Below are 16,005 nucleotides of genomic sequence, written 5' to 3'. Positions count from 1 at the left end.
CCAGGAGGTAATAAAGAACCCAGAACAACATCTAAAGAACTCAAGTTATTGGCAGTGTTTATAATTCAATAATAAGAAAGAGATTGGGGGGGAAAATGGCATCCATGGCTGAGATGATAAAAAAAACAAACAGAAACCCTAATGCTGACCAAAAAGAACACAAAGGCTCATCTCATGTTTGTCAAACCTGTATTTTATATTTACACAAGTTATATTTGTCTAACATTAAAATTTGTTCAACGATCTGAAACATGCAAGTGTGAGAAAATGTGCAAAAAAAAAAGAAGAAGAAAAGAAATCAGAACTAAATTATGTATTTACTGCAAAAGTCCACATTGTTCAGCAGTGGAAGGTGCATTGCTGTAACCTACATGCTTCACATTTACATTACGTTGCACTGCAACTTCCAGAAAGAAGAGCAAGTTTCAAGCAAAACTCTGAAATGGGCTGAGGAGAAAAGGCTGATGAGGCTTATTCATCAGCTTTGTCATGGATTTGTAGGAAGCAAAAACCAGGGGAGAAAAGAGCTGATGATGGGGCTCGTTGAGGCAGCATGTTCACCGTGTTAGCAAGGAAACACAGGAGGGTTTGGGGCTGATAATGCTTGTTGAGGCTGCATAAGTGTGTGCGTGTGTGATTTTGTCCATGCACACTCTTGTTGAAGCAGCACACTTGCTGTGCTGTTCGAGGATTGAGGGCGACTCTATTGAGATAATGCTTGTTAATTCTGCCTCAAGTGAAGAGGGCCAAAGCAATGATGGAAAACAAGCGCAAATAAGAGAGACGGAACAAGATTGGCCCCGGCATTTTGATGAGCGTTTGCTTTTGAAAAGGAGGAAGAAAAGCAGATAAATGTCAGCGATGCATCCATCAGTGATGGCACAAAATGATAAGTCGCCAAAAATCAACTAAATATGTCAGAAATAAATTTCCAGTTAAGCAAAACAAAATTCAAGTGGCATGAAATGTTGACTAGGAATAACTGACCCCCTTTTTTCCATTAGCTTTCTACTTTTAAAATCTCTTTGCTTTATTTGAATTTTAGGTTAATCTAGAAGAACAATACATGGATCTTCTATTGTGGCTGTTTAAAAACTGTCTTTAAATGTAGTCTACAGTATATCAAACAGTACAACCCTAAGCAAATGTATGGCAGGTATCACCAATGTCACAAATAACTCTACTTCAGGTGACTCAACAGGGTTACGAAGCCCTAAACCATCATCTGTGAATTTTCAGCTGACCAAATGTTGTTTAGTGAAATCTGTAAAGAAATAAGCCCATCATAAACTCTCAAAATCCAAAGGTATTCAAATTTAAATCAAAGAAATATAAGATAAGTGTAGCCATGTGTGAATTTTCACTGTTTGAGAATCATTTCAGCAACGCAAGCCAAAAACAATCTGAAATACTGCCCTGCAGCCCAAGTTGTAGTAAACACTCCGACTTGAACACACTGTTTACTCACACTACTGGCATCACTGGATGCCATGTCTGTGCTCTTGCATAAGGATGTGTGTCCCTACGTGTGTGTGTGTGGGTGCGTGTGGGGGTGTATGGGGGCGAGATGGATGCAGGTGAACAGCTTGCAAGGGCCAACAGTTCCGCAGGCCAGTCTCGCGCATCACTTGACAGCCATGCCCGATGAAGTCCTATGCACAAATGAACTTGTTAAGCAAATGAGTGAACAAGCAAGGGAGGGGTGTGGGTATGGGTGAAGGGTAGCGGCAGGAGTGTGTAGGTGCACATGGCTACAGCAGCCCCTGCTAGACTTGCCTTCCTGTCTGCGCATATCACCCCTCTTTTCCTTTTCCCTTTCTGTCATTCTATCCTCTCAGAGAGCTCTCGCTATGCGACTCTATTTCAGTCTGCCTCTTCCCATCGCTCTCCTTCACTCAGCTCATGTAATACTATTGTTTTATTAGAGAACAGCCTATTTCTGATTTGGATTGGGAGATTATCCTCACAATGTCTTGACAAGGTACTGTCATCCCATATTCACAAATAATGGACCGTAAAACAGACTGTCGTAACAGATCAGGGCTTTGCGTGAGATGGTAATGGTCACGCAAAATTTTCATGGTATTTACATGCATCGGCATGTGGCTGAGATACACACAAACAGGGCTGAAAATGTGGAGACAGTCGGAGAGTTGGTGTTTATTTCCGTCCTCCTTCCTGTAATAAAACTCTGATCATATCACCTGTACTGACTACATACATATGTAATATTAATGTGTGGCACATAAATGAAAATATAAAGGTCCACTAGCATTCACTTTTAGAAACTCGTGCAGTCAGTCATAATGACAGTGCACTAACCTTTGTGCTGACCACACCCGTCTTCCTTGCCCCTTCTTAGACCCAGCCCCCACCATACTTATAAAGATGTCAACACATCTAGCCCCCCCTCACCTTCCTTGTCCCCCAGGGAAGGCATTTGGGGATTCCAGCATGGTAAGTTTAGTGCTATAAGTATCACAGAGGTAGAGAAGTTGGCCATTCACAAGAACGTTGGGAGCGTTTGAGGGGCTCATGCTGCTTTTCCAAGTTCCCCCACCATGAAAACGTATCTCAAGGTAAGGAGGTGAATGACATAGTCCGGATGTTTAAACGTGGGGGTCCTTTTCAGATTTCAATGAGCTACGAATGTGAGTTGTTTAATACAAGAGTGGCTAATCAATTTGAGCTTTAGGGTAAACAGTTGAAATAATGTAAGGGTAAAATAGGTTGCCAAAAAGATTATTTTTAGTAATATCCAGGTTTTACTTTGATAGACTAAACACTGCTTTTTGTTAGAGTTTGTGCTTTTGAGTACAGCCACTGAGTACAGATTTGTACTTGCTGGTCTTGTTTTTTAAACAGCCACATGGTTCTACTTTGTGGTTCTATTCACTCAGTTCACTAGATATCATCTTACCAATCAACTGACCAATCACCAAGTGGCTGACTTGGTGGTTGTTGTTTTAGCAAGCAAACCATTTCACAAACGCCTTCCAGAGTAACCTGAGGATTTACGGTGTCTTTTCTTTGACACACTGAGCAACTGCACACACCGTCTTATACTTTGTAATATGTTTGAAGCAGAATTGATCTCCAAATATCATTACCTCACGTCAGAGAGAAACCGTTTTGGGGTTTTTTTTGTATGTTTTTTGGGGGGGTGGGGGTGTAAATGACTGGAGAAACGTAAACTAAAAAAGAGACCTCTCTAAACAGATTCATGTGAGAATGTAAATGTCTGCTGCAGCTAAAAAAGACATTTCTAAAACAGGTCAGTGTCATGTTGGACTGTGTGAGAGTGGAATACTGTGGACAATCTGCCAACCTGATTCTTCAGAAATTGGATATACTGGGTAGAGACAGCAAGTGGAAGATGATGGCACATACTTATGGGCAGCATTACCACATATTTATGGTGTTGTACTTGGTTGTACATATTTCAGAATTGCAAAGAATTACAAATAAAATCCCACAGACATTCTTCCTTTCTCACATTATTTGTTGGAAACTTGGAAACAGTTGTGAAACTGAAAAGAAGCATGCTGATGCTTTAAATTTATCCAGGTATGTTCAGCAGAATTGTCAAGACACTTTCTAATGGGTTTTCAGTGCTGTAGAAATGCCTACCAAATGACACCTCAAATCAATCTATCGCTAACCAGCTTAATCACTGAGATCTCATGTTTAATGTATTTTGGGAAGAGTAACATGCATTTAGAGCTTCCTACTGATCGGCCAAGCACTTGCTTTGTAGATCATGAAAGGAGGTTTCCTTTTTATTTTTCTATATAGCATTTCTGGACAGGCTGTAGTAGGTTAGGCTTTAACTATGCCATTGCTCATACTCTTTGACTAGCTGTTGTGATATTTTGATACACTCCTCTTAATCTATACTGTGCTTAATTTCATTCACTTGTGAACGTGTCACTCCTAAATATGTGCACCTGGAAGCAAAGCTGAATGTTAATACATCAGCACTTTTTAAAAGTGAAATAGAGATGCCTGACCTTATGAAAGACACTCAGCAACGTAACCTGTAGGTGACCCTAGCTTCTGGGCAGCCATCTATCCACCGTTCATCTGACAGTGCTTGGTTTTCTCTCCTCCTCCCAACACCCCATCCATTGGTTTCAATTAATCAGCCATGGAGCGGAATTTATTCAGTCCCTGCCCAGTGGGATTCTTTGGTATGTGGCCCCAATGGTAGCAGGTTGAGAAGCCACGGTCTGCAGTGTCTTTAGGCCTATTACTCTCACCTCACAGCCCACTCATAAAGAGAGCTTTGAGCAGACTGTTTTTGCGGGGGGATCCGGTAGGCTTTTTGTACCATAATAACCAATTGGATTGAGTCACTGCAGACAGACATGTTTACTAAGCTTCTGCATAGGTAGAGTGAGAGAGATTACATGTGCCACAATCAAACACCAGGGCCCTGATTACTGGCTGAAGGACAGTCTGGGAAAATGATAATGTTTCTTCCCTAATCACCTAGAACTGGTGTTGACATTTTATTTCACTAGTAGTATCAGGACTGTATATGTAAAATGGTGAGCAACATGTTGGGTTGCAAAGTGGATTGCAGTGGGGCAGGAACTATATACATACTGAAGTATCTTAAGCAGCATGTTTGTTGTAAGACTAAAATAGGATGCACAGATGGAATCGGCTGAGGCCCCAGGTGGTGTTGGCCAGCATTTACATATAAGCTGTTGATCTGCTGGGATTGAGCATGATCTTCTTGAACTAACATAGTTATGCAAAACATTTCTACAATGATTTAAATGTAAAAGAAGATTGAATGAAAAGCACAATGAACTGATGGGAAGGAACAGAATATACTGTTAAATCCTTCTTGAAGAGTTATTCTTTTAACATTTAATAGCCTTTGATTTCTCATAGAATTTATATGGTCATGAATATACTGAATACTTTCTCTAGTTTTCCTCTTTGAATGACATTTGACCTTTGCTTTTAATTTCAAGAGACTGGGTGAGTTATTCTGGTGCTAGAGAAGTACCGACATCAAAAAGCCATTCTGGTGCTAGAGGTCCTCTTTAACTGAAAGCTCTACATAGTGCCCAAAATACAAGACTAGTGATTTAGAGATCTGGTGTTACATTTGGAGCTGCTTGTGAGATTGCACACAAAATACACCTGACTACCGATTTGACAAATAGTGTGTGAGACAGTTATGTGGTCTAATTTTCACTTTTATCTCCAGAAACAAGAAAATGTGTTTTCATTGCATTTTGAGGTATAATAAAAGTTTCTCTCCCTGAGTGAGTAAAAATCATTGACTAAGCAAACCCTCTTCAGGTAAAGCAAATAGCTAAAGCATTTGTAGATGTTCCAGAAGGATCGTTTCTTCGACCTCTTTTATTTACTCTGTAGACAAACAATATTATCTCTGCCACACAAAACTGTAATGTACATTTTTATGTAGATTACACTACTTTATATGCCACTGGGCTCCTTCCTTGATCAGCACATGTAGAGTCTGCTTATGATACAGTATATTTCAGAAATCTTTTCATCAGACAAAAGCTGTTTTAAACTCTGATGAAACTAAGTGCACGATATTCACCAGGTCACCTGAAAGTATCCAGCCTACAGTCTGTATTCAAACCCTCTGCGGTTATAAAATTGAAAATGATTACACTTGATTAAGGCGATTTTGTTTACATGAATGTTCATCCACCTTGAAGCCTCTTTATTCTTTGTATCTGTCTGTTATGATTTATCACAGCCATTCTTTTTCTTACTCACCATTTCATCATATAATGATGCAACATGGCTGTACTGCAGACTGGCTGCTTACCTCCTTGATTGAATTTAAACACAGAACTCACAATAACAGGTCAAAGGACACTTTAACATTAGCTGTGCCTCTTATTTACACTAAACCTGCAAAAACTACATACAATGTATGTTTATAATAACAGCTATTTTATTTCTCTTTGCACTGCTGGTCGAATCCAGATTGGTGAGTCAGTGACTGTAACGCTAATGATAAATTTAATCTATACAGTTTTAACTGGATTAGGAGAAAACCTTGACATTTTTTTTAATCAACCCACATATGCACACTGATTTAGACAGACCTATCCCCAGTCTCCATTTCCTTTATCTGTCACATTTATTTTTCTCCCTTATCCAGTTCCACTTCAAGTTCATAAACCCAAATGAGGTATTAAGAACTAACTGACCCAATTTGAATTAAAATAGCTGAAGTTTCACGAAACAACAAGGTCTGTTTTAATAATAACACCTGGATATCACAAAGTAGCATCTACGTACATAATACAGCAGCATGAGTGTGCACATGCTAATTATATATTGGATCCTGTGTGGGTTTTCTCTCACATATATGACAGTATGTAATGAAATGGTGACCAAAAATGGTCACAAACAAATAAAGTAAGTAAAATAATCACAGCTCCTATCTGGTACGTCTGATTAAGGCAACGCCCACATGTAAAAAGGCCATCTTTCACTGGCTGCTGTAATAAAGCTCCATCTTTACCACTGCTTCAGATCTGTTTGAGATTTGAATGGACAAAAGCAGTCAGACTGATGTTCTGGCAATTTGTTTCAATGAGTGCTTCGTTAAAAAGGCTAATAACAACACCTAGGATAGGTCTTAATTTGAAATATGCCTTCTAGAGGTGGGAATCACCATATATCCCACGATACGATATTATCACGATACTTAACGCACGATACGATATTATTGCGAAATTTAAAAATATTTTGCGATATTCAGATTCTGTACATAAAGGTAAACTTTATCAATATTCATTTTATCTAATATCAAAGTCTCACACTCAGTCTTTCTCTCATTTCAGTCAGTTTTATTGTTGACAAACTGAACAGTTTGTATTACAGTCTAGTCCAACTTAACTGAATGCAACCATCTGGTACAATTATAGCTATTCTGAACTATGCAATTTATGATAACTATGCAGCCCATTCAGCAACTGAAGAATTTGAAAGTAAATTAAAACAAAATATAATTTTACATTAAATAAAAGTTTTAAACTTAATTAAAATAAAACATGTCTTAAATTAAAAGAAGTAAACTGTCATGTTTATTGCTGCCAAAAAACAAGTTAAACACATTTGGACAGTGAAGGAATGTCAGGATTCTTGCTCACAAAAAGGAGCTGATCAACATGCTCTGAAGTCAGAGTTCCAGTCCACAAAAACTTTTTTTGTAACAAAATATCAATTTCTGCTGTCCCTGTATCGATACATTATTAGCAAACAAAATATCACGATACTACACAGTATCGATTTTTTTCCCCCACCCCTAATGCCTTCATGCGTAACCACAACGAATGTGTGCTTTCTGTAGGGCTCTAACACTGTAACATAAAGTTCCCCTCCCATGTAGTGTTTTCAAGCGCTGGAGGATGATTTGCAGAGCACAACTACAACCACGAATAGTAACATCTGGATTTATAAGAGGAAAACAGAGATTCCGGTCACAACATCTACAATCACACATAAGTAACCCGAGCGTCTATGAGCGTTTAAAAGACATTTTATCTTACAAATGAATCTCGATTTGTGGCTCTTTTTTATTCAGGTCACACCGAAAACTACAAGTGTTATTAGGCAACAGGACAAACATTGTAAACTCATCCCCACGTGCAAAAAGGCAGATTAATCAGTGCCTGTGTGAAATTAACAGCTGTTGTTACTCACCTACATTACGGCATCTGTAAAGAGCTTTGCATTTACTGTGGAAACCTTTGGTACAGTCGCCCCACAGTGCTGTTACATGTCATACACATATGAATTATTAGCAGGATGATTCCAGTTTATGGCATACAAAAATTATTATCAAATCCTATTTAGTTGAATTGTTTTTCTTACTAAACCACTTCTGTCCTTGAATATACATATCACACAACTGATGGTGTCTCTAAAATGAACATGGATGTAACTATTTGCTTAAAGAAGCCATTTAAACTTTCACTGGATGGAACTTGCAGATGTGCATGGAGAACCAGCTTCCCATGTGAGACCGCTGAACTGTCGGTAAAATGCCATCGCTCTACAGGAGACGTCTCAAAAATACATTTCTTTCAGATAGGAAATGACACGCACAGTAAGCAGTTGCACGATATTAACAAATCACATTCTGTTAGGAGAGATTATCAAGTCTTTGCAGAGCCCAGCACTGTGCTCTCCATGACTATTGAAGTGTGTGAGAGAGATGGAAGTAGTACAGGGAATTTTCAAAATAAGAGAAGCGCCAGTACACTGTGCTCTAAGAACATGGTGTCCTAACCACATTTGTGGTTGTAGAAGCCAAAGTAAATTTTGTGTGCGTGTGCGCGTGCATGTGCGTTTCCATAAGCTGAAAGGAATTTTGTTGTTCTTGCCACACTCCAGTGGACAGTATCTCTTACAAACATGGCTGCAGCTGTCAGGAGATGTCGGTTTGAAGGTTTGTGCTGCTGTCTGTCAAATTGACCCGGTGTGTGCATTTAAACGCATGTGTGTGTGTGATATTGTGTATAGTCCACAAAGCTGAAGTGCTCTCTGTGGGCTGTGAGAGGAGGGAGGATGAGCAACAGCAACTTCAAGAGGAAACGCATGAGGGGAGAGGTGCAGCGGCGGGATAAAACTGAATTACTTTTGCAGCGAGAACACAAACCAATAAGGTCTATTACATTTATTTAATATTTATGACGGGTTTCCAAAACGAGCAGGCGGTGATACTTGACACTGATGTTGAATGTGATACATCCTAACATGCTTTTCATTTATTTACACGTCTATGGTTTTTTTTGTTCTGTTTTTTTGATAAAGCGTTACCTGCAGCAGACATGTGACATGCTGTGAAAAACATCTTAGTGAGTTTTTGAAGGGCTATACATCCGTCCTACTGGAGAGCATTTATTCTCTTCACAGAACACCTGCAAGCCTTTAGAGTTACGCATGTTTGTGTAAATCGCACTGATTCCACCTTATGTCACTTTCCATTCTAAGCCTGCACAATGCAGATCAGCAGTTCTCGTTTCATTTACATTTCAGGCACTGAGCTGACAGTCTTTTCAAGTTAAGCTTCTGGGAGAGAAGAGTTAGATGGTCTTATTTTGTCAGCTGCAGTTTGACAAAATGTTGGAGTCCCACTGGTGAGATTACTTTTGCAGAATAGGTAACTAATGGTAATATTGCGAGTATCGATGTATTGTTACTGCTAAGTGCCCATATGCAGCAGGCTCTGAATGTAATTAAACACTGGCTAATCAGAAATGAATCAGACACAAGCTGAATCAATACTTGATTTCAGCTTGTGAAAGCAAAAGTACAAACCTGCCCCAGCTCCATCTATTCTGTTTATTTGGTGCTGGTGCAGAGCATTCAGCTAATCACACTTCCTGTCACCTTGTTTAGTAAACCATTTAGTAAAATGATAGTGATGCAACTTGTGTTGTGCAGCCACAAATGATGTCATTTGATATTTTACTGAATGTGTCTAACAGGTTCAGTGTGTCAATGGTTCAAAGTCATTTTTAAATATATTTTTGTGTTTTAGTTTCTGTTTGGTTGCCATCTTTTTTTGGTAGTTTTTATATTTAAGGGTAGATTACTTTTTTTTTTTTTAATGTAAATAATGTTTTTGTATGTCTATGTTTCATTAAACTATTGCTATAAAACTCCATTAAGATATTTTGAACTCCACGAGTCAGTTTCCTCAATGAGGCTGGATAATAATTTGTTATTCTTGTAGTCTCTGTTTTTTAACAACAAAGGCTGTAAAAATGAAGCTATTATGGAAATGTCTTAGACACCTCTGGTTTAAACATAACATGAGGTTGTACAGAAGTCTATGGGACTCTGCAGTTCCCTCAATAGTTTAATGTCTTAATAAATACAACACAATGCTGATGTTGTAAATTTTGGTTCCACATTAGAGTCAAATAGGAGGATAAATCAGCTATGCTTTTCTTTGTAGCTGACAAGTAACTAGCCTATGAGCGTTCACCGTCCCTTGGTTTCTTAGTCAGATCTACTTCCTGTCTTCTTTGTTTGACATAATGATAGTAATGGGCCTCAGTCACACAGGCTTAAAGCCCAGCTGGTGACCAACTGACCACTAGTTGCAATAGAAAATGTGTATTCCCCAACCAGTTGTGAATGCTTGCTGTTGGTTGCTGTGAAATCGATTGTGAAAGCCATGTTCAGGGAGGCCTACATCAGGTCAGTGAGCGCCTGACAAACAACCAGTCACTAAGAAAAAAGCATATTTACAGACCGGTTGACAAGTGGTTGCTGGAGATTACTTGAAGTCACTAGTGTGAAATTAGTTACACAGAAGGTGCTGCACCAAAAACGTCCCTGTGACTGGTTTGACTACAAACTGTGGTTTGTATGGGAAATGATAACTTGTCTGCAGATGCTCGCAAGCTTCCAAGTGAAAATTCAAAATGTACATTGGAAAACAGAAATGGAAATTATTTACTTTCAAAGTAAAAGTTGCCAACTATCTTTTCTTTGAAGGCAATTTCTGGTTTGCATCACGCTTTTTGAAGTTTAGCAAGGGCTTGGAGGGTAAATGGCAAATGTTTGCAGACAAGTCGGCGTCTTCAACATACAGCGCGGGCGACGACAGTAATATGCTTTCAACCAAAGTAAAGTCACAAGGAGGTTTCTGGTACAGCACGCTCTTTGTGACCCTGGTCAGGAAATGCACTCATTATATGAAGCATAATGTGACACGATTTAAGAACTGATTTAAGCTGAACAAAATTTAGTGGTTCTCATTTTAAGTCTTTATGAGCAGTTTGGAGTACCGAAGCAGCAACTGAGATGATACAGTCATGAGTCTCAGTGAAGTCACCGTCACTCGAAAAAGACCCTGGAAAGAGAGAGAATTTTAAAGCGAAACAGAAGGAGAGCCACGGGGAGAGGGCACGCGTGGGTCTTATATAAAGCCCAGATGGTTCTAGGGAAGCGCATGATGGGGACATGGAAGGGTGGAGGGAAATAGAGAGCGGAATCTGTGCATCTGACTGAGTGACCGAAGGCTACAACACCTGGATGGAAAGATACAGATATTGGGGTCAGTCAAGGAAGCAAGGGGGGTCATGAAAAACACAAAGTGTTGCTTTTGCGCAGTGCAAACAGATGTGTGTGTGTATATAAAGTAGTTAAACCTTTTGTTTTTTACTACAGATGAGCCTAAAGTCAGCTTCAGTAAGCCCAACAATGATCTCCAAACACTATACATTTGCCTTATACGTTTTCTGATAAAGCACTTTTAAAGTGACGTATCTCAGTCTGCTCGTCCACATCTTCAAACAAATGTTGTGTTTTCCACATAGTGTTAATCCAACAATTGCTGCTGCTGGGCATCCATTTCTGGACAAATACAGCAAGCCACAGGACCCAACAAAGCAGATGAAGGAGGCTTTACTGCATCTAAATGAGCAAACGAGTCTGGAAAATGTATGCTATTAAAGCCCAACCTCTAAACATCTACATGTTAAGTGCTCTCAAATGGTTAATTTAGCTTTTGAGAGTTTAAGATGGTGACATCTGACATTTAATGTTACTTTTGGGGGGGTTTTATATTAAAAATGATAAAGGTACACTATATAAAAGTTCAAGTTGCCCAGTTAAAACTATAAATGCTCCCACAACTTTTATATGAATTGGTGGACTTGGATGGATGGAGACTGCTGCATGAAAAATAGTTTCTCATGATGCAAAAGAAAGATGGTGCCTCATAATTATCCTGCTGTCTGATCGATGAGGACTATTCCCTGTGATTAAATAGTTGCCTGCTTTTTCTTCAGAGTGATTTTAGGTGTGACCTTTAATCTTGTCTTGATGATACTGTTGTGTTACTAAGCAACCAGTCAGGTCTGGTTGCATGTTTCAGATAGCTGCAAATACTCTGAAATTTAATCCCAAGCATGTTGTTTTTATGCGCCCAGTCTCTCCTGTTTACAGCAAGTTAGCCAAGCTAAGCTACTGCTGGCTGTCCGTTTGCATATGGCATACGTTAGAGCAGTATTAGGTTTCTCATCTGACTGTGACCAAATAAGTGTGTTTCCCAGAAAAGGTCTGACCTAATTGGATACCAATTCATTCCAATGTATTTTATTGCTACAAGAATAATCAGGTTTTTCACAGTAAATAATGATTTTTGCATTTTAAATGTATGAACTTTGCACCGACACAGTGTCTGTTTTTCAAAAGATTCATATCCACTGCTTGTTTTCAACTTCAAATTCACTGTGAGAGAGGTGCGTGCGTGCGCGTGTCTGTCTTAAAACATCAGGTTGAACTTTTGAAGAGCTGACACCTAAGATTTAGGGGTCAGTACTATTCCTAGTGTTTTGTCTCTTGCTCATGTTTGTCTGGTCTCGGACACACAGCGTGTGTCAACCTGTGTTCGTGTGCATGTGCCTGTGTGTATCTTCTAAAGGCCCACACCTGGTTTCTAATAGGGAAAGACGTACAAGAGGCAGAGCAAGAACACGCAGCTGTCTCACATGTTTCTTTTCCTTCCAAAGTCAACTCCAGACGGAGATGTCATAATGTGCGACACACTGCGCTGGCAGGCCCACCGCTGATGGTTTCCACTTGCACGCCGCTGTGGCCGTGGTTTTCACTGCGAACAGCTCCTCGTCCACGACACTTGTGTTTGCTGATCTTCCTGTGTGTCCCACCTGCAGCCTTTAGCCTAGCACGACGAAAGGTCAAGGATGCTAGGGGAAAAAAAAGATCTTTGCTTTGCTCTTCTAACATGCAAGCACAGCTAGACTCAAAGACAAACTACAGGGCTTTGGGGAAAATAGCACAGCTGTTTGTTTGTTTTGTGCGGTTGTTGCTGTTTTGTTTCTGACTTAAAAAAAAATCTATTTGTAATTTTCTGTTTATGAACAAGATGTCTCGCCATATTCTGGAAGCATGAAGTGTGAGGCTCGTGGTTCTTTGTCTGTGCACAGTTTTCTCTCCAGAACATCGTGTCCTGAAATATTTTTGTAATGTTAAAACCAAACATGCAAATCTAAGAAATAAAAATATATATTTTTAAACTTTTATGGCATTGCAGAAGAATTACCAGTTTGCTGCTGCACTGAGGGGGTGTGTTTTTATGACCAGTATTCCTCATTTTCGTCAGATTCAAAGCCAATCGCATTGAAAATACCAGGGTATTCATGCAACGAGTCTCAGAGAGCAGCCTCTGCCGCACATAGATAACACAGGGAGCCCAGATGAATGAATGGTGTCATTCATACAGCAGACTGCAAGAGCTTATAAGACATATATTTATATTGGCCAGAACCAGACTGCTGTATAAAAGCATCTTAAAACAAGGAAAATTCATAAAAAACTGGCAAAGTAAATCCTAATGTAATAGTCCATCCAACCATCTTGCTTTTAACACAAAGGTAAAAAACTTAAATGTATGAAAATGATGCTTTGTCAGGTCAATATCAAAAAGAAAGTTTCCACTTATTTCACATTATGAATCTCATACAAATCTCTCAAAAAATTGTATTCATATATATATACAGTACCAAATCCCTCTACAATAATACAGAGCAAAGATCAGACGACTCACTGTGAGCAAGCCCTTGGCAGCAGTGGGAAGGAAAACCTCCCTTTTAACAGAAGGAAACCTCCAGCAGAACCATACATAAATACAGAAATTTTACGTCTTGAAAACTTAAAACTATTAAAAAATGTTGCTGTCTTGTTGTACTGACCAAGCCTTTGTCTAACTGAATTACCAGAATGAAGGCAAATCTATGTAAAACCCCAAGACTTCGTAGATCGTAGCGAGGCAGGTGAAGGAATGCATCTCTGGCAGTGCTCAAATTTCACTAAAATAAAGTACATCCTAAATTAGCAGCATTTATTACACTGAAAGAGCACAAGTACCTTGCTGTGCACCCACAGACAGACACACAGCCAGACACAGCTGAGGTTATAGAGGAGGTCAGGGGAGAACGACCATCTGATGCCAGCAGATGGAGGGATGCAGGGAGGGAGTGGAGGAAGAGGAGAAGCTGCAAATCAGGACGACATGACCGAAAGCTTATCGGCTGTTCTTAAGGCGCTGATTTCACTTCTCATCCTGTTTGCTCCAGCGCACCCACCTTATGTTTATGTTAAACTTTGCAGTAGACGAGATAGTAGCTTACAGAATATATTCCATGAGCGGGAGTGCAAGCAGTGAATAATTAAACTCATGCACTCCAAGATGATTGCTAACAATCCTTTCAATCCATTTGAATCCGATGGCCAAAGAAGTTTTAAAAAAGTAGAAAAAAGAGGCTCTCAGGATTCTTCTCTCTGTCATAGCATCCATTTCCCATTCATGCTTCTAAATGAGATGGGGGGTTTTTTCCCCTTTTGATTTTTCATTTGCCTGGTGCACTTGCCGGACCTGCTGCAGCAGCACTATCTCAGGAACACACTCGCTTCCGTGTCACCTGAAGTCACCTCTATCTCTCTGTGTGTCTTTGTTGTAGAACGGAGCAGTTCCAGGAGAGCCAGTGAAGAAGGATGAAAACTCCCGGAGAGGGAACTGGGGAAACCAGATTGAGTTTGTCCTCACCAGTGTGGGCTATGCTGTGGGCCTGGGCAATGTCTGGAGGTTTCCATACCTCTGCTACAGAAATGGAGGAGGTAAGCATCACAATGACGACCTGAGCCCATTATCTTTGCATTGACAAACTAAACTACAGTGTACCCATGTTCATAATATGATACAGACACTGATTTTTATGAAACATCAGAAGCCGCATTTATTATAATTGTTCTATTAATGAGGTCCAGATATGTAAACGAGTGGCAATCAGTGTAGTATCGATATCCTGCTCAGTTTGTTGCTCCAGCCTCATATTAATATTCAGTCTCTCACCTGTATGGAGCCATCAGAAAGAGAGTAATGACATTACTACATTTGCTGCTCTTCAGCAGACTTCCACACAAAAAGTGGGTTTGAAATCTAGAGAAAATATTTTCTTTCCCAGGCTAAACTGAGGGGCTGCATTCATTCATTTATTTATTTATTTTTGTACATTTAAATGATGACAAATTACTGCACTGGAATACTAGAATGAAACTGTGAAGCTGAAAAGAAGCTTACTATGTATATATCATATATAATTTAAGAATGAAGTCTAATTAAAACAAAAGAAAATAGACTGGTGAACCTTTAGACTTGCTTCCCTCCCATACCTTCCTAGCAGGTGTAATATTTCCATATCAGTTATGTACTATTGTTCTGTTTATCGACTTTTATAAACTTATGATGAGCTGTTAATATCTGTAGAGGGAGTGTATTTCTCCTATATTGGCTCCTCATTGGCTCCCTGTTATTACAGGCTCGAAGTTAAAATCCTCCTCCTCACATACAAGTACTGGAATAATGATATCATATTTAAAGACCTCCATAGTACCATGTTATCCTAACGAAGGAGTTTGCTCTCCGACTGCTGAGTTACTTGTGGTTCAGAGGATATTCAAAAGTAGAATGAGATTTCTTTCTGTTAAAAGGGGGTTCCTGTGCATAATATAGGCATGCAGATGGACACAGTCTATAGGTCGAGAACTGAGAAAGTTCGGGTTTTCTCAGGGTTCTTTTTCTGGGTTTTTTTGTTGTATTGAGATTGTACTTTGCCATTATATTCTCTACACTGTATATATGATCAGGTGTGTGTCAACTTAGAAATAATTCAGTCGCTCAGAGGCAATACCACTGTTATTTAATCAGATGATGTTAGACAGTGTTTTATTCTTGGTGGATTCAATAGATATGTTTCCTATCATGGCAACTACTGGGTGTTTTCAAACTTGTATTTTGGGTTGTAACCCTAGTGTAGTAAGATACTAAGAATTTATCAGCTGCTGAAAAATCCTCTGTTTGAAACAAGATGGCTCCTCTCCCTTTAAGACCATCCATCCATCCATCTTCATCCGCTTATCCGAGGTCGGGTCGCGGGGGTAGCAGCCTAAGCAAAGAGG

At 39.5% G+C, this 16,005-nt stretch overlaps 1 protein-coding gene across 3 annotated transcripts in view; it reads left to right on the top strand.

The window, feature by feature from the left end:
• Positions 1 to 16,005, top strand: part of slc6a9 (solute carrier family 6 member 9) — an 89,076-nt gene that overhangs the window by 40,810 nt on the left and 32,261 nt on the right. For 2 of the 3 annotated variants that reach the window (XM_005933630.3, XM_042225447.1), the window contains one exon: positions 14,508 to 14,664. In XM_005933630.3, coding sequence (XP_005933692.1) covers positions 14,508 to 14,664 — 157 coding nt within the window. Of the gene's footprint in view, positions 1 to 1,726; positions 2,580 to 14,507; positions 14,665 to 16,005 lie in introns of those variants that run through there. The other variant, XM_042225449.1, reaches the window with a different exon arrangement.

The sequence above is a fragment of the Haplochromis burtoni genome, unplaced genomic scaffold (assembly GCF_018398535.1).
Source record: "Haplochromis burtoni strain Fernald_Lab_line unplaced genomic scaffold, NCSU_Asbu1 Contig_172, whole genome shotgun sequence".
NCBI lineage: Eukaryota > Metazoa > Chordata > Actinopteri > Cichliformes > Cichlidae > Haplochromis > Haplochromis burtoni.
This window is presented reverse-complemented; position numbering and strand designations above follow the sequence as displayed.